Source organism: Sciurus carolinensis, chromosome 11 (genome assembly GCF_902686445.1).
Source record: "Sciurus carolinensis chromosome 11, mSciCar1.2, whole genome shotgun sequence".
Taxonomy (NCBI): Eukaryota; Metazoa; Chordata; class Mammalia; order Rodentia; family Sciuridae; genus Sciurus; species Sciurus carolinensis.
The window spans coordinates 32,157,275-32,178,809 of NC_062223.1; the positions used below are offsets into that span (position 1 = coordinate 32,157,275).

The window sequence follows — 21,535 nt, forward strand, 5'->3', positions numbered from 1 at the left end:
TTCAGACATGTCAAGGTCATGAAGCCAAGGAAAGTCTGAGAAACGGTTCTGAGGAAGAAAAAGTCTAGATACTGTTTTTTTGGTTTTTGTTTTTTGTTTTTTTGGCACTGGGAACGGACCCCAGGATAACTTTACCACTATGGTATGTCATCAGTCCTTTTTAAAAATTTTTTGAGACAGGATCTCACTGAGTTGCTTGGGGGTCTAAGTTGTTAAATAGCTGAGGCTGGCCTTGAACTTGCAATCCGGCCTCTGCTTTCCGAGTCACTGGAATTACAGGCTGTGACACTGTACCAGGCAGATACTGTTTTTTTGTTTTTTCTAAGGTTATTAGGGTCATCTAATAAGGTTATTAGGGTAGATAATTGAAGACATTTTAATGAGGATCATATCTTAGGTATGAGCGTATCAATATTAAATTTCTTGGATATGACCATGTATTTTTCAATGTATTGCAGTTATATATGAGAATGTCTTTGTTCTTAGGAGACAAAGGCTGAAATGCTTAGAGGTGAAATGTCATGAAATTTGTAACTTATTTTTTTAAATATTTTTAGCTGTAGATGGATGCAAAATTTTATTTTATTTTATTTTTTTGAGGTGCTGAGAATCAAACCCAGTGCCTCACACCTGCTAGGCAAGTGCACTACCACTGAGCCCCAACCCCAGCCCTGTAACTTATATTTATATATATATATATATATATATATATATATATATATATATATATATATATTTAGTTGTAGGTGGACACAATACCTTTATTTTATTTTTATGTGGTGCTGAGGATCCAACCCAGGGTCTCACACGTGCCAGGCAAGCAGTTGACCACTGAGCCACAACCCCAACCCCCGCATAACTTATTTTTGATGTGGTTCCAAAAAAAAAAAAAAGGTTTGCATTTACACACACACAGCAAAAGCAAATGTAGGAAAATGTTATCAACTGGCAAATCTAGGTGCAAGGTACAGAGGGTTTCACTTTATTTTTTCAATTTTTTTGTATGTATAACGTTTTTCAAAATACAGGATTTTTTCAAAATAATAGATTTTAGAAAGTGTTGCCCAGAAACAGAGCCAAATAGGATGTGTGTGTGTAGACAAAGAGAGACTGAGAGAGAAAGAAAATGAGAGAGGTATTTGTTGCAAGGACTGGGCTCATGTGATGATGGCATCTGAGTGGATAAGCTGGAGACCCAGGGAGCTGACAGTTGAGTTCCATTCTGAGCCTGAAGGCCTGGGAAACAGCCAAGCCAGTAGTATAGCTCCCCTCTGAAGGCTGTCAGGCTCAAGACCCAAGAACTGATGTTTCAAACAAAGCTGGGGGTTGGGGGAGCTATGGCGTAGTTTGTAGTCATTATGGCAGGAAGACCTATCTCTTACTCAGCCTTTTTGTTCTATTCAGAACTTCAACTGAAGTTTTGGTGGATGCAGCCCACTCCTACTACAGTCAGCAACCTGCTTTCCTCAGTCTAATGACTCTAATGTTAATCATTTTTTGTGGTGGGGTGTGCTTAACCACTGAGTCACATTCACAACCCTTTTTATTTTTTTTTTTTTTTAATTTAGAGTCAGGGTCTTACTAAGTTACTCAGAGCCTCACTAAATTGCTGAGGCAGGCTTTGAACTTGTGATCCTCCTCCCTGGACTAACATACTGCCACCTCAGAGACTTCGTCAGACTAAATGAATGGCTGTAAATGTTGATACCTAGAGAAATAAATTTCTGCCTTTAGCTGAATTCTAAGACAACTACCATACACATTTTCACCAATTTTATTGAATGTGATGGCTTGATTTACAATATAAACTATGGGGCTTCTGTGATTTTCATTTTAAGGGGGCTCCAGGGATCTCAAAGAAATGAGAGATCCTCCAGAGTAGGAGACACAGGTACAACAAATCAGTGTCATATGATCCAGAGACCCGCCCTGTTCACTGAGTTAATTAACCACGGACAGAGCAAAGAAGGATTAAAGCTCCGAGTTATGCTGACAGGCTAATTGTCAACTGAGCTGTTCCTACGTGGAGAATTTCATGCATTGACGTTGATAGCAGTAGCTTCTTTTAAAAACGGGTTAATGTTTCCAGTAAACCCGGGTTTAAATAAATAGCTGTAGAAATGAGGCCTGAAGTGGTCATGCCCTTTGCACACGGCTACATGTTTACGGTTTGGGGAACAGCGCCAGGGTACAAAACCTCCGCATTCCTAATCCGGCGTGATTCTGAGGATGAAGGCGTCGCTTCCAAATGCCCTTTCAGTTACCGGCCACATTAGAACTGCATTTCCCACAGTCCGTAGCGGCACCCGCCTTTCCCCGCCCCTTCCTGCTTTATATCATGCCCCGCCCCTCCCCGCGCGTCCGCCAATAGCAATGCCAACCACGCCCCCAGTACAAATAAGACGGGGGCGGGAACATTTCGGGAACCACGGGCGCGTGTCCTATGCCCCGGGTTTGGTCTTTAGAGTCGGAGAAGCAGATTCGCTCCGGTGGCGTGGTTGGAGCTGATTCGGCCAAGAGTAAGGTTTTGCGGAAGACGTTCCCTACTAGTCACGACGAGGCATTAAAAGGGACGGTATTAATCTCCCGCTGTGGCTTCTGCCCATTCCCATCTTCGGCCTTTTCCTCTAGGAAATGAATGTGCTGCCGCAACTTGAGAGTCCAGTGACTCGGCAGGAGAAGATGGCGACCGTGTGGGATGAGGCTGAGGTGGGTGCCCGGAGAGCCAGGGGTCGCGAAACTGGCGCCAGCGGGGGAGTTGCTCTTGTCAGGAGGGGAGGAAGTTGCTGGGGCCAAGGTGGGATCCGAGGACAGGGCCGGGGCCGCTTGGAATGTGGTCAGAGGACCTGACTTCATTCTGGAATCAGGAGTAGAGAAACAGGCTGTGACTGGGCGCGGGGATCGCGGGATACCTCTCTTGAGTAAAACTAAATAAGTAAATAACGCCAGTTGTTTTTTCTTTAAACAGCAAGATGGAATTGGAGAGGAGGTGCTTAAGATGTCCACGGAAGAGATCATCCAGCGCACACGGCTTCTAGACAGCGAGATCAAGGTGGGCGCTGGGCCCCGGTGCGGGCAGTGGAGACCTCACAGGGCAGACCCTATGCGCTTCTGCTACCTCTTCGCCCCGCCGGGGGAGACATGGGGCCTGTGACTTCCTGGGACTAGGAAAACAAAAAGAAAACTAAGCCTTAAAAAGGACAAGAAGAGGGACTAGGAAGTCGGGAACAGGCCTAAGATGAGGAGTTATCAAACTGCCTTTTCCAATAAGGTCTTTAAGTATTCCTGTCAAGAATTGCCCTTTTAGTAAATCCCCATTTTACACATGGGGAAACTGAAGCTCAGAGAGGTTTTCTTCCACCACTGTGACAAAATACTCAGCCTTTTTCAAGAGATAAAAACTAAAACATCCCTGTTTCAAACCCTGCTCTTTTCCCAATAGTACATTAGTCTCATGGGGTGGTTTCCAAACTGACCTTTTGCCTTGACTTCTGTGGAATGTAACTATAGACAGGTTAGCCTTCAGAAAGCTCTGGGTGGAGAGATTCAAGAGGATTCCCATGGGCAGCCTGGACCTCACCAACTCCGGGGCCAGATGCATGTTGAGCCAGAGCTGAACATTTTGTTTCCATGCATCCTCAACCCAGATCATGAAGAGTGAAGTGTTACGAGTCACCCATGAACTTCAGGCCATGAAAGACAAGATCAAAGAAAACAGTGAAAAAATCAAAGTGAACAAGACCCTGCCATACCTCGTCTCCAATGTTATCGAGGTGTGTGTGTATGTGGAGGGGAAGAGGGGGTCAGTGGGCCATGGAGACAGACTGGGATGGGGCCAGTAGGGATAGAATAGGTAGAAATTTTGAGGACAAGTTGCATGTTAGAACTGCATGCCCCAGGCTCCCTTCCTAGATATGGTCCTGCAAAGACATTGTCTCAGTGTGTCTCCTTTTCTATTGGTTCTTCTTCCTGGGGTAGATGAGCTTTGTGCAGAGAAGTAGCACCTAAACTGAGATCTTACCAACCTTCTGGCTTATCAACAATACATTTGCTAGACTCAGGGCTAGTCTGAGGAGTAAGTTAAGGCCAGGCAACTCTCTGAGTGTTGGGAATTGTCTGAGCTCAGCTTCAGAAGCACTGGACTCTGCGAAGTTCAAGAGGCTAAGCTTTTTCCCTTCTCAGCTGCTGGATGTTGATCCTAATGACCAAGAAGAGGATGGTGCCAATATCGACCTGGACTCTCAGAGGAAGGGCAAGTGTGCAGTGATCAAAACCTCCACACGACAGGTGAGACTGGCTCAATACCGGAAGAGCAGAGGAGGGTAAGGGGTGGACGTGGGACAGGATTTAGGGACCTCACTGAGTACAGTAACAGACTGCATCTTTAATCTTTCCTGTAGACATACTTCCTGCCTGTGATTGGGTTGGTGGATGCTGAAAAGCTGAAGCCAGGAGACCTGGTGGTAAGGAGTGCCTGAGCTCAGGCAGGGTTTTTCCAGATAGTTTTTCCCTAATTTAGCCCCTGTTCCAGTTCCAGGTGTCTTGTTATCTCTGAATCTCAAAAGAGCAAGCCTTGAGAGTCTGAGATCCTGTCTTCTTGCTCTTTGATTCTTGTGTTGCCCAGTCCTGTAATTCTCTTTTAACTCTACAGACACCTGTCACCCAGACCCTTAGGTAGACCTAAAGCTGGGACAAATCTTGAATGTCCCATGCTGTGTCCTCAGGGTGTGAACAAAGACTCCTATCTGATCCTGGAGACTCTGCCTACAGAGTACGACTCACGGGTGAAGGCCATGGAGGTGGATGAGAGGCCTACGGAGCAATACAGTGACATCGGGGGACTGGACAAGCAGATCCAGGAGGTGAGGGAGATGCAGCAGCTGCTAGCAGCCTCACCAGCCTTTTGTTTCTCCGTCTTGTTGACCAGAATGTACCCCGTACTGTACATCTCCTTGCAGCCTAGGGAGTAAGGGGAGGGATGCTGTGGGATATGTTAGGATGCTGAGGTCCAGAGAGATCAAGTGACTTGACCAAGGCCCAGAAAGTTAGAGCCAGAGATAAGACTGGCACTTAGGCCCCTGTCCTTGGCTCAGGGTCTTTCTGCCATATCATCCTGTTCTGAGAGAGGCCATGGCCAATCTTGGTGGGGATGAACTTTCTGTGCCTGATAATATGGAGGAAAAAGAGGGCAGTGTCCCTGAATTGCAGTAGGAGTAGTGCAGATGAGGGTGAAGTCATTAAGGGTGTGGGATCCCTCAGGGCTTCACTCTCCTCACCCAGGACTTCTTCCTGGCAGCTGGTAGAAGCCATCGTCCTGCCAATGAACCACAAGGAGAAGTTTGAGAACTTGGGGATCCAGCCGCCGAAGGGGGTGCTGATGTATGGACCCCCCGGTACAGGAAAGACACTGCTGGCCCGGGCCTGTGCTGCACAGACCAAGGTGTGTTCTTTGGGAGGAATGAGGAGGTGGAGGGCAGGAATCCAGGCTCTACCAAATGGGCTCAAGGCCTAACAACCCCCACCCCTGCCACTTCTTCAGGCCACCTTCCTGAAGCTGGCTGGCCCCCAGCTGGTACAGATGTTCATTGGTGATGGTGCTAAGCTGGTTCGGGATGCTTTTGCCCTGGCCAAGGAGAAGGCGCCATCCATCATCTTCATCGATGAGCTGGATGCCATTGGCACCAAGCGGTAAGGGAGTTCTGGGGGCTTCCAGGGGATCTCTGTGGTAGGGGGACCTCAACTCCTAATTGTGCTAAATTTCAGCTCTTTCCCACTCTGTCGTCCCCTCCCCTGGGACAGTTAGCTACTCCTAATGTGGTTCTGATTTCTAAATTCTCAGCTAAATAACCTGCTTTCCCAACCATCCATTCTCTTCACAGCTGCCAGCATGTCCCTATCAAAACAAAAATCTGGTTGTTTGTTGTTTGTTTCTGGTGGTGCTTGGGATTGAACTCAGGGCCTCATTCATGCTAGGCAAGCACTCTACCACTGAGTCACGTCCTTAGCCAGAAATATGGTTCTTTACTTACATGTATCCGTGGTCCCCCACACAGATCCTATTTAAAACCCTTCCTGGACCATCTCACGACTCCTTCTCATTAAGTGTTGGACTTAACCATGGCCTGTAAGGCCCCATGTGTGACTGCCCGGCTCTCTTCCACTTTCACTCTGTTCCTTCCCCACCAGATCTGGACTTGCTCCTCAATTTTCAGGCCCACTTGGTCTTTCCCTGTTTTCCACTTGGCGTTTGCTCAGCTAGTATGTTTTCAGTCTGGGGGACACTTCCTAGGGATGCCTGCCTGGAATCCCCTTAGGGTGTGAGCCAGCTCGGGTCCTTGTATTCCTGTATAGCTTAGTGGGCAATTGTACATTCATCAGTGACAGCCCATGCCATGGCTGTTTTTGCTCACTTTATCTTCAACCTGGCATCTAATCCCAGGAGCCTCTCCAGGCTCCAAATTCTGTAGTCAACAATTCGTGACTCCTTTTATAAGTTAGTCCCTAGGCAGGTATGGTTAGGGTTCTTGTAGGTAGAGGGAAGGGCTTTGCCCAACCTGTGGCCTCACCAGTGTCATGGCCTCACCAGTGTCTTGGCCTCCTGTGCACCCCAGTTTTGACAGTGAGAAAGCCGGGGACCGGGAGGTGCAGAGGACCATGCTGGAGCTTCTGAACCAGCTGGATGGCTTCCAGCCCAATACCCAAGTAAAGGTGAGCGTTTTCATTCCTTCTTAATGAAGAAAATGAGGTTCAGAGGTCAGAAGTCACCCAGCTAATAAATGGTTGAGCTAGAATTTAAATTCTGGTCTGCCTCTACCTTTAAGGTCCCCTGCTGTCTCACCCGCGCTCTGGGCTGCTTTCTGCCTTTTTTGACTATCAATTCAAGTTGCTGCTTTTCCCTTTCCTCAGGTAATTGCAGCTACTAATAGGGTAGATATCCTGGACCCTGCCCTGCTCCGTTCAGGCCGCCTGGACCGCAAGATCGAGTTCCCCATGCCTAATGAGGAGGCCAGAGCCAGAATCATGCAGATCCATTCCCGGAAGATGAATGTCAGGTGAGCAGAGGTGTGAGTGGGCAGCAGCAGAGCATCTCTGACCATGCGTTCTCCACCTCACAACTGCCTGTGCTGAGCTTCCCCAGCCTTCATGACCACCACCTGTGCAGACGCACGCCAGCTTCCTTGTTTACCCAGCTGCCTGAAGTAGAATCTTCCTGGGACCCAGGTTCTGATTCTGGTTACTCTGCTCCTTAGAATCACCTGTACCTCACCCTCCCCCCACCTGAGGGCATGCAGGGTGCAGTTGCTTTTTCTTGGCCTGCACAGCCCAACATGGTCCCAGGGAATCTAGGTAGGCGTCAGATGACTTGTGTGATTGTCAGGTGGCAAGACCTCTCTCGGTTTTCATTTTTTGATTTTGGTATTGGGGATATAATCCAGGGGGACTTAACCATATGAGTCACATCCCCAGCCCTTTTTTATATTTTATTTAGAGACAAGGTCCCGCTGAGTTACTTAGGGCCTTGCTAAGGCTAGCTTTGAACTCGAAATTCTCCTGCCTCAGCTTCCCAAGCTGCTGGGATTACAGGTGTGCTTCACTGCACCCGGCTGTCTCAGTTTTCTTATTTGAGCCTTGGGGATAGTGACCCTAACTTCATGGGGTTGTGGGAAGGATTCAGTATGACAGTGTCAAGCACAGTGCATGGCACATAAGGACAGTGTTGGTAGCACTGTGCTGGCTGATGCAGGCTGGCTCTGTCGGGTATGTGAGGCCATCTTTTGCCTCCACAACCCCCCTGCTCCCCTCCCTCAAGCTGAATTGGCACCTGGAGTCCCAGATAGATTTCTAAAGCTAGAGCAGCAGGGGTCCTAGAAATAACCTGGTTTAACCTGCTCCAGTCCCCCACCCGTCTTGTACTGAGAGGAAATGAAGGCAGTGTGGGTCAGGGACTTGGTGTCACAGAGCCAGTTGATTTCACTGCTGGGTGGCATGGTGAGATATCTGCTGTTTCCTGTCCCCTCATAAAGTAACTGAGCCCTGTGGTGTGTCTCTTCTCAGTCCTGATGTGAACTACGAGGAGCTGGCCCGCTGCACTGATGACTTCAACGGGGCCCAGTGCAAGGCTGTGTGTGTGGAGGCGGTAAGTGGGGGAGGGGTGAGAGGATGACTTCAAACCTTCTTATCCCTTCACTGGACAGGATGGGGTGTTTGGCTAGTGGAGACTGCTGAGGGGAAGAGGCTGAGCAGGCCAAGGATGTGGGGAGGCACCCTAGTCCGTCTGTCTTGGCTGCAGGGCATGATCGCGCTGCGCAGGGGTGCCACAGAGCTTACCCACGAGGACTACATGGAGGGCATCCTGGAGGTTCAGGCCAAGAAGAAAGCCAACCTGCAGTACTATGCCTAGGGGCCCCATGCCCATGCATCTCAGTGCTGCTGGTCACTTTGTAATAAAAGATGGTTTGGCTCCCTGCCACCTATCTGTCTCGCCTTCTCTGGGCTCTGGTTAGAAGAGTGGGGACATATACAGGAGGCCCCTTCCCCAGGGGCTCTGCAGCCTAGAAATCTCTGAGACAGCCAAGGGCCCCATGCCATTTGTCAGGGTGAGGCCCTTCTGGGGCTCTGTGTGTCGCTGCAGCTGCTGCCTAGTCTGTCTGCCTGCCTGCCTCTCCCATCCCAAGTCCCATCAAAGCCCTCCTGCCCTGCACTGCCCTTCTGCTCTAAGCTTTTAGAGGCTTGTGGCTCTCCAGTTCCAGAAGGCAGGTCCTAAATAGAAGCTAGCCTTTCCCTTTCCTGCATTTTGGTGCTCTGGCCCTAGTCCTTGTTGCCTTGTAAAGCCAGCTTTGGGGTCCTGGGTCCCTGAGACTTCCCCCTTGTTTGCTAGCTTGTGTGCCTCCTGTTTCTCCACAGTCCCGATATTTCTTTCAGCCCATTTCTTCTGGCTGAAAAATGAGCCTTGAGCAGTATCCACTCTGGGAGTCTTCCTAGGCTAAGGTTCCTTCAGGCTGCTCTCCTATCTCCTGATTTGGCCCTCTGCCCCACACCTTTGAGTTTGCTTAGGAGTTTCCTGTCCACCAGCAGCTTTCCAGCTCTCCACCGCACGCTAGCTAGTTGATGGACCACAGGGAGGGCAGGGGAGGTGCAGGCGTGGATGCTGGAGTGCTGGTGCTGGGGTGCGGCTCCCAGGCCTTAATGCGCACATTCATCTCATCATCAGAATAACCACTGATGGGCACTCCCACTTCATAGACGCGGATGAAGTGCCCCTACCTGCCCCTGTTTCTCTTCTTTCTTTTCCCCATGTGACCACAGTAAGCTACTGTCCAACTTCCTGGATAGCCATCTCCTTTCCAACTTTCTGCCCTCTAGTCTCATCCTCCCAATGTGTTCTGGCTCATGCTGGTTGGCCTTCCTGATTTCTTAGCCCCCACTGCTCCAGTAGCCCAGAAGCCGTCTCTGAAGTGATTTGTCCTCTGCCTCAACTTGGCTGCCCCCACTCCCGCATTCCCTGTTCCCCTTCTAACTAGACAGGATTCACCCTTGGCCATGACACTGAGTGAACCCACAGACACTATCCTCACCCATACTTGGTTTCTTCATCTATAAAATGGGGTCCCTTCCTCCACTCCTCAGTGAACTGAGATGATCACATGTCTGTCTGCCACCTGGTGGGGTGGTAGGGCTCAACACCGTAGCCTGCAGCCTGGGGCACCAGCTGAGCTGAGGGTGGGGCCAGGGAGGCAGCTGTGGGTTTGTTCCTTCAGGCCTGGACTAATTAGGTCCTTGAGACAGTTTTCTTATTGGAGAAGAACAACCAGGTGGAGCAAATATTAAGTCCCTTTTTTTGGAAGGAGGAGGTACCGGGAATTGAATTCTGGGCACTCAACCACTAAGTCACATCCCCAGCCCTATTTTGTATTTTTTTATTTAGAGACAGGGTCTCCCTGAGTTGCTTAGCGCCTTACTTTTGCTGAGGCTGGCTATAAACTCAAGATCCTCCTGCCTTGGCCTCCCAAGCTGCTGGGCTTACAGGTGTGCGTGTGCGCCATTGCACCGGCCCAAGTCCCTTTTAAATATTTTGCTGATAGAAATACTGAGCCCTGCATTCCCAGGTAAGCAGGTGCCGACTTGGGTTCCCACTCACCTGCACTGGGCTCCATGCACTGCACAGACAGCTGGTTTTGGCCAGCGGCCTGCTGTCGGCTATGCTATTTGACTTGGAGAGTAAAGAGTTGGACAGCACTCCCTGCCTCCCCTGCCTTCTGCAGTCAGTTGATGGCACCATGGGGAAGCAGTGGCCCCTCTGCCCACTGTGCTTGACATTGTTCTTTTACTCAGTTCATTCAGAGGAAGGGATGGTTCATAGTAAGGAACCTCTTTTCTCTTTCTTTGAAATGAACAATAATTTCATTTGGTCAAACTTGGAAATGATTTAGTGGGGTCCCTTCCTTGATTAAATTGTTAAAGGGTGGAGAGGCAGACAGGGAAAAAGTCCTTCTCTTACTGATCCACAAAATAAAGAGAACATATTTGAGGGCATTGGGGGCTCAAGAGGCCCAGGGCCAGACGTGTGTCAGTGCTCAGCTGTTACTAGGACAAAGGCCTAACAACAAAACAGAAGAAAACGTGAAATGTTGAGAGGAACACCATGAGGGTAGCAGACAAGGACATGGCCACAGTATTAGCAGAAACCCTGGTGTGCAGAACAGAGGCAGCCTTTCTGTGATAGTATTTATTCATATCTCATGTATAGAACAGGTATTTACAGATACAGGTGGAACCACAGCAAGATGGCTGTAGAACCATTGAGAGACCCTTGATGGCCGCCTCTGCACATCCACAGTTGAGCGGCAGGGCTGGATCCTGGCTGTGGAGTGGGCCAGCTGAGTACCTGGGCGCCAGCCAAGGGAAATAGCTGGGGATTATGGCTTCGGCATTCTCCCAGAGCACATTCCTGAGTGCTGACAATGTGGAGCCCTTGCCACGCCCACCTTACCCCCATGGGCAAAAGAGAAGGGGCCAAGCAGGGAAGGGCAGCTGGGGCTCACTCCTCCTGCCCCAGGCATGTTTGTAAGACCCTGTGTTGGCAGGAGCATCCCTGAGCTGGACTGGGAGGCCTCTCTGGCCTGGGGCCGCTTACTGCCCTGCAGGCTGCTGTTTGGCAGCTGAAGGTGGCAAGAGCTGCCAGCACTGCCAGGGAGCATTCGCCAGGGGAACAGGAGCTGGTCTGGGCAGGCAGCCCTGAAGAAAAGGTCTTCCAGCTCTCTGCTCAGTCCTTGGAGGGTAGGACCATCAGTGCTGAGTGGGGCTGGGGGCTATGGGAGCACCTGCCTCCCCTTTCTTTGGCTATAGAGGTGGCAAAGGCAAGGCCAGGAAAGTGGACACAGCAGAGAGAAGCTATTCCAACTTAGGCCCCTATGCTGCCTGGGGCTGGGGTCCACGAGCACAGGGGTTGCCCCTCGACCCAGAGGCCCAAGAAGCCTCAGTAGAGGAAGGATAGCTTTGGGGTTCCTCACAGCCTTCGGCTCCTTGGGCTGCTCTCACTCCTTTGGGAATCCCAACAGGGCAGGACCTCTGAGGACCAGTGCTATTCCCCACTCTGTCTGGTGCAAGGTGACAGGGTGGCAGGGAGAGGAGACTGCAGCAGGGTGGGGCAGGTGCTGTGCTGGGCCCTGGGCCCTGCGCATACGGATCACAGTGTCGGTCACGCACACCCGTCTGACCACGCGTGCACACCACACACCCTCCTGTCTGGTCAGAGGCTACTTCTCAAGCACTCGCCTTCTCGGCTTCACACGCACGGTCACAGAGCGAATCCGAGTCTCTTATTGCTGTACGGGGTGGGGCACCGGCGAAGGTCACTCGACGCAGAGTGAGAGCACCGCCATCACCGTGATGCCAGAGCAGAGCAGGAGCACCTGCTGCAGGGAGCGCCTGTCGGGAGAGGGCTGGCTGGCTCGGGGGCAGCACGGAGGGGCAGGCAGAGGCCAGAAGCTCCCCCTGGGGCCCCACTGTGGCTGTCACATGGGTCACTCACCAAGGGTCATCTTCCTCCAAGAGATCAGGCAGCACATTCACCAAGGCGATATAGAGAAAGCCGCCAGAGGTGAAGGGCAGGATCCAGGCCACCGTCTCCTCTGCAGGTGAAGAAGATGCCTGACTGCTGTGAGCCCAAGGGACTTGAATCTCCCACCCCTCCCACAGGGGAGATGAGGGAAGACCCCAGCCCCATGCCCGCAGCCCAGTGGCTGGCACTCCTGTTGACCACCACCACCCACCCAGCCCGTACCTACTCCCTTGGGGGACTGCGTACAGATGGCGAAGCAGGCGCCCAGCAGGCCCCCCAGTGCTGTCGAGAGCTGCAGCTTGGCTGCGCTCCATCGGTCAAAGCCGGCCCGGAGCAGGATGGCAAAGTCGCCCACCTGGGGGTAGGACCAATGTTCACCATGGGCCTCAGCTGGGCTAGGTCACCTGAGTGCCTCAGGTTCGGACATGCTCACCCAGTCCCCTGCTCCCGGGGCAAATCCTGAGAAGGCTGCAGTCCCCAGCCCACCACTGCAGGGCAGGCCCACCCCAAAGCCTTCCCCAAGCTCCATGCCACTGCTGACTGAGCATGGGAACCCGTCAGACTTAGGCCCTTGAGGTTAGTCTCTGGGCACTCACCTCGTGGGGGATCTCATGCAAGAGGATGGCCATGGTGGTCAGGAGCCCGATCTGCAGGGAGGGGAGCCTGAGTCTGTGGGGTCTGTGCTGAGGGTCTGGGTGCCCCCCATGCCCACCTACTCTATCAATATTTGCTCTGAGTTTGCTCTGCTCTGGACAGATGCTACTGGAAAGACAGCAGTGACTAAAAGCAACAAGGAGTCTGCCTCATGAAGCTAACAGTAGCGGGGAGAGACAAGACTGCGTGAACATCGACACTGTGTGGCCCCTCCCAGAGCAGCTGTGAAGGAGAGGGTGGACCAGGTGCTATGGGGCTGGGAGAACAGGGACCAAATTGGACTGAGAGGAGACAGAAGCAAAGGCCTCTTTGAGGAAGTACATCTAAGCCACAGCCCTAAAGATGAGGAGTCAGCTGAGTGGGAGGAAGAACATTCCAAGCAGAGGGCAAAGCGTGAAGTGGGAAAAGTTAGGCCAGTTCAAGAGTAGGTGGAACACTGAGGCCAGACCACCATGGGAGGAAGTGAAGGAAGAAGCATCTGGAAGCAGGCAGTGGCCAAGCCTAGCAGCTTGATAGAGGCATCCGAACAGGGAGTGTTGGCAAAAAGAATGGAGTAGTGGCTCATGACAGAAGGCGCAGGGAGACAATGAGGCCATGGCAGCATCTAGGAGAGCCGCAGCAAAAATGGAGGCTTAGATGAAGGTACTGATAATGGAGAAGGCAAGGAGGCAGACTCGGCATATGTTGGAGGTAGAACCACCTGATCAACACTGGTAGCATCATCCCCACCAGGAATGCCCAAGACCCACTGCCCAGCCTCAACTCACCTTCTTGCTCACAAGGAAACTGGCAGCCACGGCCAGCCCATGAGTAAAGTTGTCTATGGTGTTGGCCAGCAGGTTGAGATAGCCACTGACCTGGGTGAGGGGAGAGAAAGCCAGGCTGAGCCAGGCAGGCAGGGCTGAGCTGGGCCGGCCACTCAGCTTCGTGGCTGCAGGAAGGGGGCCCGGAGTGGGCCACTCACTTTGAGGTTCCGGACCACGGCTCTCAGGCCGGGCTCTGCAGCCGGCTGGGCCAGACAGTGGCCTCCATTGAGCGCGGCAGCAGTGGGGTCTTTGCTGGGGGCCTACAGCCAGGAGGAGAAAGAGGTGACATTAGATGCTCCCCACTCAGCCAGGGCAGACTAGGAGAGTGATGGAGAAGAGACCGGGAGTACCTGTTATCTGGCTAGGCTTCTGGGCCACCCAATTAGCTGGGTGCCCCAAACTCAGCCAATTCTCACTCCCACCCTCCTGTCACTGTCTATCACCACAGGTCAGGGCAGGGGCTGATGCTGGCACTCCCCAGATCTAACCAAAGTTGGTCCAGCCTCCCTCCCCAGATCTTCCCAAAGAAGAGGGCCAGGAGACCCCTCTTTTCAAGGACTTAACTCAGAACCTGGGCCTCCAGGCCCTGGGCACCACCCAAGAACAGGCTGACATATCCACCTTCTGGGTTTGGGGCTCACCTGGCTGGCCCCCTCCTTCTTGCTGTCCAGGAACATCTTCTCCAATGCGAGGAAGGTCAGGAAGCCAGCAATGACCCATAGTCCTAGTTGCTGTTGCTGCTGCAGGCTCTGCCCCTCACCACCTGTAGAGGGAGCACAGGCCATGCCAAAGCCAGCACCATCAGAGGGGGTCAACTGGAATGGGACCTAGTCTGGGACAGTGATAGGGTCGGGGGGCCAAGACTAGCTGGCCAGGCAGCTGGTCCCAGGACTCCCACAGATGCCAGGGCACTGGGACCAGAGCAATGACCTACCCTCCCAGGCAAGTTCCCCGCCAAATCCTTCTCCCAATATCCCTCTCCTAGTCGCTCTGATAGCAGGCAGGGCTTAGACCAGCCCTGGGCATTGGCACCAGCAACCTGCTCCTGCCCTCTTGCCCCCAGCCTGTGGCTTCACTCACCAGGGCTGGAGCTGCAGGTGTAGGCCCATGCCTCGGGCAGCAGGTGCAGAAACACATTGCCTAAGAGTCCCCCCAGGGCAAAACTGAGCAGCTGCTTCAGGCGCCGGGCTCCAGCTACAAGACAGAGATGTGGGGTTCTGGGGTTGAGGCACTGGAGCCCCTGGCCTGACCACTGTTTGCCCAGCTCACTGGGCTTTCTGTTGTCTAGCCAGACTGCAAGCTTCTGGAAGGCTGGCTATGGACTGCTGTTCTTCTGGGTTTCCCACCTGATAGGCCCAGCAAGGGCTGGGTGCTCAACAGGAACACTGAGATCTACTGGCCTATAATGGAGTCACTAGTGCATCGTGGTTGCAGGACTGGGCTCTGGAGCCTGACAGGTCCCAGATCCCCAGCCTCCCATCTGGTGTCCTTCAGAGAATTTCTGAGGCTCAGTTTCCCTGACTGTAAATTGGATCTTGTGGGAATTAAATGATAATACATATAGTAAGTGCTTATTAAGTGGAAATTTCTTCTCAGTACTGGCACTCTAAAAGAATGGCAGATTTGGGAACTTTTGCAGACCTGCAGCATCCAGATTTGGAAGTGCCCTACATGAGCCAGCTCAACTTCTTGGTTTGCTAGAGCAACTGAGGCTAGAGGACAGAGGCATCTGTGGTGGGGTGGGATCCAAGGGAAAACTGCTGCTCCAAGCTGTATGACCTTGGGCTGGTCAGAGAACCTTGCTGTGCCTGTGAAATGGAACTCATAATCCAAGTGCTCCCTATGCTGACCTTGCAAGGTCACTCTTAGGAGGGATGAGCTGATACATGGGCATGACAGGCCTCCACAAAGATTCTGTTTACAGCTCTGGTGCCACCCTCAGCCCAGAACCTGGCACAGAGTGCAGGAACCATCTGGCAAATAACTTGGCCTGGCACATAGCACAAACCAAATGGGTGCTCTTGCTTCTAACAGTCTCCCGGAGACCCCAGTCCTGGCCTAAGAGGTCACACTCTTACACTCTTCACTCTTGGTTTTTTTTTTTTTTTTTTTTTTTTTTTTGGTGTCACTGGGGCTTGAACCCAAGGGCACACTCACTACCACTGAGCTACATCCAGTCCTTTTTATTTTTTATTTATTGCCAAGGCTGGCTTTGAATTTGTGATCCTCTTACCTCAGCCTCCTGAGTAGTTGGGATTACAGGTATGTGCCACTGTACCCAGCTAGGTCACACTCCTGGGTGGGGGGATAGGCACCTGTATTTTTAGCAGCTCCCCATGCAATGTTTTTTTTTTTTCATTTTTTATTTTTTTATAGGGCATCGAACCCAGGGCCTGATGCATGGTAGGCAAAGCTCTACCCCTACCACCAAGCCACATCCCCAGTCCTTTTTATTTTTTATTTTGAGACAGGGTCTCACTACCAGGCTGGTCCTCCTACCTCAGCCTCCCAAGTAGCACCACCAGGCCTGGCGTCATGTTATCTTTGAAATTTTTAATTACAACATGTTATCTGTGAACAGGCAGTCAGTGCACGCGCAGAGAAAGCCCCCACACATGCCTGGCCTCATCTTCCAGGTCCCTTCCTGGAGGCAGGCCCTGCACCAGCCTCCTGCGTACTCCTAGGGCAGGCTGTTCCTGGGCTGAGAACTCTTCCGCACCACCAGCCAGGACTAAAGGGGAAGGCGGTGCTTCTCTCACCACTGCATCCCCAGGCTCAGCATGCGTCCTGAGAACACTCAGCCCTTCCCCAGGCAATCCAAGTGCTCTGTGTTAGTTCACTTAATCTTCGCGGTAGAGACAAACACTAGTATCCTCATCTTGGGGGGATCAAACTCAACCACTGAGCCACATCTCCTGCCCTACTGTCCCCACTTTTAAGATTGGGAGACTGAGGTAGATGGAACTGAAGTAAACTGCCATATGCTATTTTGACTGGTAAGTGGCAGAGCCAGGACCTGAGCCCAGGTAGCCTGGTAGCCATATTTCCAACCACTGTTCATACTGACTGAAATAATAAACAGATGCATGGATGATTGAACAAGTGAACAGAGCACCCCATGCCACTGACTGAGGTGACCTTGCTCTCCATCTCAGGCACACTGTGACCTGGTACCTGAGACGTGGGTCTTCCAAGAAGAGCAGCAGCACATTTCCCACCTGCTTGCTGCCCACTGGTGCCCCTGGAGGGTCACCCACCTTCTGAGCGTAGCATGGTCCCCATCTCCAGGGGAATGACAAGCAATGGGAAGACCCCACTGAGTCCCACCATGAGTGAACCCAGGAGGGAGCAGATCCAGGTGTCCAGCCTCTCTGTGCTCAGCAGGGTCCCCCAGGACTCGCTTTCGTTGTTGTCCAGGCGACAGGCTGCTGCAGCTCCCCAGCTCTGGAGGGCTGGCTGGGACCCCCCAGCCCTTCCCAGGAGCTCTAGGGCAAGGACGGTGAGGAAGAGGAGCCTTTGGCCCTCCATGCCACAGCCAGGGCAGGGACATCCAAGCATGCCACTTGCTGAAAAACACAAAGGCCACTTCCATGAGTTGCCACACTGGACTACACACCTGCTTCGGAAATGTGGCATCTCGCTCCTGCCCCCTCAGTCACCATGGCATCTACCTTCCTACTGGCTTTACCAAAGGCATCTGAGAATCCCCTTGGCCAGAGCAAGGGGGCTCTCTCTTCCATGCTTCCTCTCCTAAGGACCACACATTTTTTCCTTCTGAGCTGACTCCAAACTGTGTGTCAGCACGTCTGCCTGAGGCTAAACTTTCCCTAATGACTGGGTGAGGTGCTGGCTGGGCTCCCTTCAGCCACCGGCAGGCCCAGCCCAGTCGGGTGTCTCTGGCTGCCAGGAGAGGCTTTGCAGTCAGGATGTGCTTTGGTGAGGACACTCCAGGAACTGAGGCCAGCACTGTCTAGGTTGACGGGATGACACTGGCGGCTCAGGTGGAGGACCACAGCAGAGGAGTTAGATAGAACCACCACAGCCTCTTCCTGGAAATGAACCCAATGTTCCTGGGGCACAAGGAGAGACAGGAGGTGGGACTAAAGGATGCTTTAATCAGAAGATGCCTAACAAATGAGGGGCACAGGCTGTGGAGACTGGTTGACTTGGTGCTCTGCACTTTCAGCTGTCTAATTATGGGCCATTCTTGAAGCCCCCTCTGAGCCTCAGTGTCCTCATTCATAGGATGGGGCTAGGTCCTGCCTCCCTCTCAGAACTGTGAAGACCAGATGAGCTTGCTGATGCAGGTGGACTCCTGGCAGGAGGAAGCACAGGGGCCCTCCTTATGCTAGGGGAGGAATGTGCCCTGCTTGGGGATCACAGGATGGGGATGTGAGTCAACCAATGGAAAAGTTCAATCTGGAAACTCAGGCATGAGGTTTAATGTGGTCTGCCCTGCCTCATGCTGGCTGTGACCTTGGGTTGCCTCAGTTTCCTCATCAGCTGATCGAAGTGGGAGGGCGATAAAGCAGCTGCTTCTGGATAGTGGGAAAGGATGCCTACTGGGGATCTCCTGGCCTTAACTAACTGAGACCCCCATGGAACCTGCTGGGCTCCACTAGATCCAAGACAGGACTGACCGAGGCCAAGACTTTAGCGGGTCATACAGAAGTGCGAGGACCACAGGTTTGGGAGCCAGGCAGGGGCTATGGGGAGAGTTCATCAGAGAAGAGGGAAAAGAAAATGCCAGAGGCCGGGAGTCCAGAGAGCCAGAGTGGGGGTGGTGCAAAAGACAGCGCGAAGGGGGACAGCGAGGGGGAGAGGGGGCCAAGTGTGGGACGACAGGGAACAAGAGCCCAAGGCTGGCAAATTCAACTCCCGGGTTCTGGGAGAGGGCCCATGTTTGACCAGGTCCAGCGGGACGGGTCAGGGGATCGGCCGGGTCCGTCCCGTCCGGACTCGAGCCCCGAGGGTCCGGAGGTCACTCACCGTGCGGCGGCGGCGGCGGCGGCGGCGGCGGCTGCGGCGCTCCGGGCGGGCCCGGCCATCCAGCTGCGATGCCCTGCCCCGCCCCGGCTCTGCCCCGCCCGGCCCCGCCGCCCGGCCCCCGGCCCGGAGCCGCCCCCGGCGCGCGGCCACGTCACACGGGGCTGTCCGGAACCCGACGCGCCGCGCTCCGCGGGGCCAGAGGGAGTGGCGGCGGGGGGCGCTTCCGCCTCGTGGCCATGGGGGACTCGCGCGGGCAGTGCACTTCCGTTCGGACCGGACTGCGGTGTGGCGGGGAGGGTCTGGCGGAAGTGGGAGCTCCACGGGTATCGCGACGAGCCAAGTTGGGCAGGGGCGAGGGTGGCGGCCCCGCGGGGACCGCGATCGCGGGGCGGCTGGGCTTGCGGGTCGGGCCGCCGCTTCCTCTCCAGCAATGCAGTCCCGCTCTTGGCCGCACGGGGGCGCACTCGACCTCCAGATGGCGCCGCCCGTGCGGGACCTGGGGCGGGGATGGGAGGGTGGTGGCTGTGGCTCTCCTGCTGTGAGTCAGCCGGGCCTGGCTCCTCCATGAACAAGGGAAAGGGGAAGTGCCTGCCGCAGGGAGGGGCCTGGGCCCGGGAACCTCAGAAGAGGGAATTTTATTCTTACTCATCGAATTATTTTTATGCTTTGGTTTTTCACTGGGAACCTCAGGCCACTGTCTCCAGGACTTGTAACCCTTTGGGATCCAGTGCAGGGTGGCTTCTCGGAAGTCCAAACCTAGGGGCAAGGACTCTGTGCTCCCTTCACCCAGCAGATGCTAGGCCTGACCTCGGGAGTCTTGTGCAGCAATTATTATAGTAATTATTACAGCAATTATTGCAGTAACTGCGATTTAGTGAACACCTACTTCGTGTCATTCTCTCTACTCATTCTCTCACCCAGTACTCATTTGAGGTGGGTACTCTTAGCTAAGGGTAACCACAGTGTTACAGATGGCAGAGCCAGAATTGAAACCTGGGTGTCCCGCAACCCAGAGCGTGTAATAGCCCCTCTCAGTTCTAGGGCCTGAACAGCAGTGCGAATCTGGTCTGGCTGTTCCACTTTGCATCTTTCTCTGGACAGCAGCCAGCATGGGAGAGTATTCAGGAAGTGGGACATGGGTACTTCTTTTGGGCAGAGATTGTGATAGAGTTGGGGGTCTCGAGTGGCAACCTCATGAGCCTGCCATGGCAGCTCTCCCCATTTGTTCCTACTTTTTTCTCTGCTGGGGGGCTCTGAGGACACACTTAGTTCCCAGGAGTTGGCATCTGGTGCCTCTCCTACCTTATAATGTCTGCCCCTCCCAGACCCCCAGCTTCTTCCAGGTAGGCAGCTTGTCCTCTGAAAGTTCCCTGTCTACCCCTCCCAGGCCTAGAACTCTGCCAGGATGTCCTCCTGACTTCTGAAATGGAAGCCCAGGTTAGATTCTTGGAGAAGAGAAGACACTCAGGGATGCTGCCCTGGGACCTATATGATGCCCCTCTATGCAAATCACTCCATCCTATGCAAAGCACTTCACAATATGCAAATGATTTCACAATAACACTGTCAGCATTCCTGCCTCTGGGGGCTGTAGGTTCCTGGTCATCCACCCAGGGGGTGGGCAAGACCAAGCCAGAAATTCCACTTGCTGCCTACTCACTGCCCTTTGCTGGAACTTCCACCATCAGACTCTAAAGGGTTAAAGAAACTAGCACATTGGGGATGGGATTGGAACCATTGAGCTCAAAGAGCCGGGTGAAAGGGCACAGTTGTGGACCCATGTGTGTCTTTTTAAAACACTGACTTGGTCGCGGAAACTCAAGAAATTGAGGTCCCTAGAGACGCCGGGGGGGGGGGGTGGGGGGGGTGGGGGGGGGTGGGGGGGGTGGATAAAGGGAGGTGCTAAACTACAGTTAGAAGGATTTCTGATGTTCTACACACAGCAGAGTGGCTGTAATTTTATCAAGACAGGGTCAGGTCTGGCCCAGACTGCTCTTAAACTCCTGGGTTCAAATGATCCTCCCGACCCAGCCTCCTTAGTAGCTGGGATTACAGGTGCTTACCATTGAGCCTGGCTAGACCTGGTTTTCCTTTAACAGTTTTTCTTCCACATCTGTGTTACTTTCCCCACCATGAAACTCATGATGTCAGACTAATGTGTGATCTTCTATATTCTATTTACTCTTAATGACACATGGACTTACACATACCAACACTTATAATCACATATACAATATGTGAGGATTATTATTTTTTTAAATATATTTATTAGTTATTGATGAACCTTTATTTTATTTACTTATTTATATATGGTGCTGAGGATCAAACCCAGTGTCTCACACATGCTGGGCAAGTGCTCTACCACTGAGCCACAACCCCACCCTTTGAGGATTATTTTATTTATTTTATTTTTATTTTTGTGTGGTGCTGGGGATTGAACCCAGGGCCTTGTGCATGCGAGGCAAGCACTCTACCAACCAAGCTATATTCCTAGTTCCTCGCCATTATTTTAAAAGAGTGGATCATATTAAATAAATGTTTCTGCATCTCACTTTTCTCACTTATACACCTGGACGTGTTCTGTTTTGCTTTTTGTGATGCTGGGAATTGATCCTTGGACATGCTAGGGAAACACTCTACCACTGACCTACACACTCAGTTCGTGGTGTTTTTCTTAAGTTGACACATAGTAATTGTACATATTTATGGGATACACTATTATAATTCAATATATGTATACAATATGCAATGATCAAATCAAAGTAATTAGTATTGCCAGCTCCTTAAAAACATTTATCATTTCTGGCTGGGTGTGGTGGTGCACCCTGTAATCCCAGTGACTCAGGAGGCTGAGGCAGGAGGATCACAAGTTCAAGCCCAACCTCAGCAATTTAGTGAGATCCCATCTCAAAAATAAAAAATAATAAAAGGACTGGGGGAATAACTCAGTGGTAAAGCACCCCTGAGTTCAATCCCTAGTACCAAAACATAAATAATAATACTTATAATAGGAAAATTATGTTAA

General features: G+C 52.4%; 2 protein-coding genes across 6 annotated transcripts; one reads left to right on the top strand and one right to left on the bottom strand.

Moving 5' to 3' along the window:
• The first annotated feature begins 2,458 nt into the window (after nt 1-2,458).
• Nucleotides 2,459-8,470, top strand: Psmc3 (proteasome 26S subunit, ATPase 3). Of its 2 annotated transcripts, XM_047567653.1 has the most exons (13): nt 2,459-2,519; nt 2,632-2,709; nt 2,969-3,052; nt 3,648-3,773; nt 4,183-4,287; nt 4,401-4,463; nt 4,725-4,862; nt 5,297-5,440; nt 5,540-5,688; nt 6,612-6,708; nt 6,907-7,052; nt 8,056-8,137; nt 8,291-8,470. In XM_047567653.1, exons 2-13 carry the CDS (start codon nt 2,635-2,637, stop codon nt 8,399-8,401), a joined length of 1,320 nt encoding a protein of 439 aa, XP_047423609.1. In that variant the 5' UTR covers nt 2,459-2,519; nt 2,632-2,634; the 3' UTR covers nt 8,402-8,470. The 2 variants fall into 2 exon arrangements, with proteins under 2 accessions (XP_047423609.1, XP_047423610.1); XM_047567654.1 differs by having other exon boundaries at nt 2,508-2,709.
• Nucleotides 8,471-10,693: 2,223 nt separating this feature from the next.
• On the bottom strand, nt 10,694-18,927 carry Slc39a13 (solute carrier family 39 member 13). 4 transcript variants are annotated; one of them, XM_047518688.1, is made up of 10 exons: nt 18,511-18,927; nt 16,779-17,087; nt 14,602-14,715; nt 14,163-14,284; nt 13,680-13,781; nt 13,483-13,572; nt 12,658-12,708; nt 12,288-12,416; nt 12,032-12,131; nt 10,694-11,928 (listed from the first exon to the last, which is right to left on the bottom strand). In XM_047518688.1, the coding sequence occupies exons 2-9, from the start codon at nt 17,077-17,079 to the stop codon at nt 12,069-12,071; spliced, it is 972 nt and encodes a 323-aa protein (XP_047374644.1). In that variant the 5' UTR covers nt 17,080-17,087; nt 18,511-18,927; the 3' UTR covers nt 10,694-11,928; nt 12,032-12,068. The 4 variants fall into 4 exon arrangements, 3 of the variants coding, with proteins under 3 accessions (XP_047374644.1, XP_047374642.1, XP_047374643.1); XM_047518686.1 differs by having other exon boundaries at nt 10,695-11,928; nt 12,284-12,416; XR_007104036.1 differs by having other exon boundaries at nt 11,904-11,928; nt 12,308-12,416.
• Nucleotides 18,928-21,535: the final 2,608 nt, after the last annotated feature.

What these genes read in the sequence shown, in the direction of transcription:
- Psmc3 (XM_047567653.1), top strand. Translation starts at nt 2,635, where the DNA reads ATGAATGTGCTGCCGCAACTTGAGAGTCCAGTGACTCGGCAGGAGAAG. An exon ending in TCGTCTCCAATGTTATCGAG is followed by an intron (nt 3,774 to 4,182) that starts GTGTGTGTGTAT and finishes TTCCCTTCTCAG; the next exon opens with CTGCTGGATGTTGATCCTAA. An exon ending in TGAAGCCAGGAGACCTGGTG is followed by an intron (nt 4,464 to 4,724) that starts GTAAGGAGTGCC and finishes CTGTGTCCTCAG; the next exon opens with GGTGTGAACAAAGACTCCTA.
- Slc39a13 (XM_047518686.1), bottom strand. Translation starts at nt 17,079, where the DNA reads ATGCTTGGATGTCCCTGCCCTGGCTGTGGCATGGAGGGCCAAAGGCTC. An exon ending in CCGTGGTCCGGAACCTCAAA is followed by an intron (nt 13,573 to 13,679) that starts GTGAGTGGCCCA and finishes CCCCTCACCCAG; the next exon opens with GTCAGTGGCTATCTCAACCT. An exon ending in TTGGAGGAAGATGACCCTTG is followed by an intron (nt 11,929 to 12,031) that starts GTGAGTGACCCA and finishes CTCTCCCGACAG; the next exon opens with GCGCTCCCTGCAGCAGGTGC.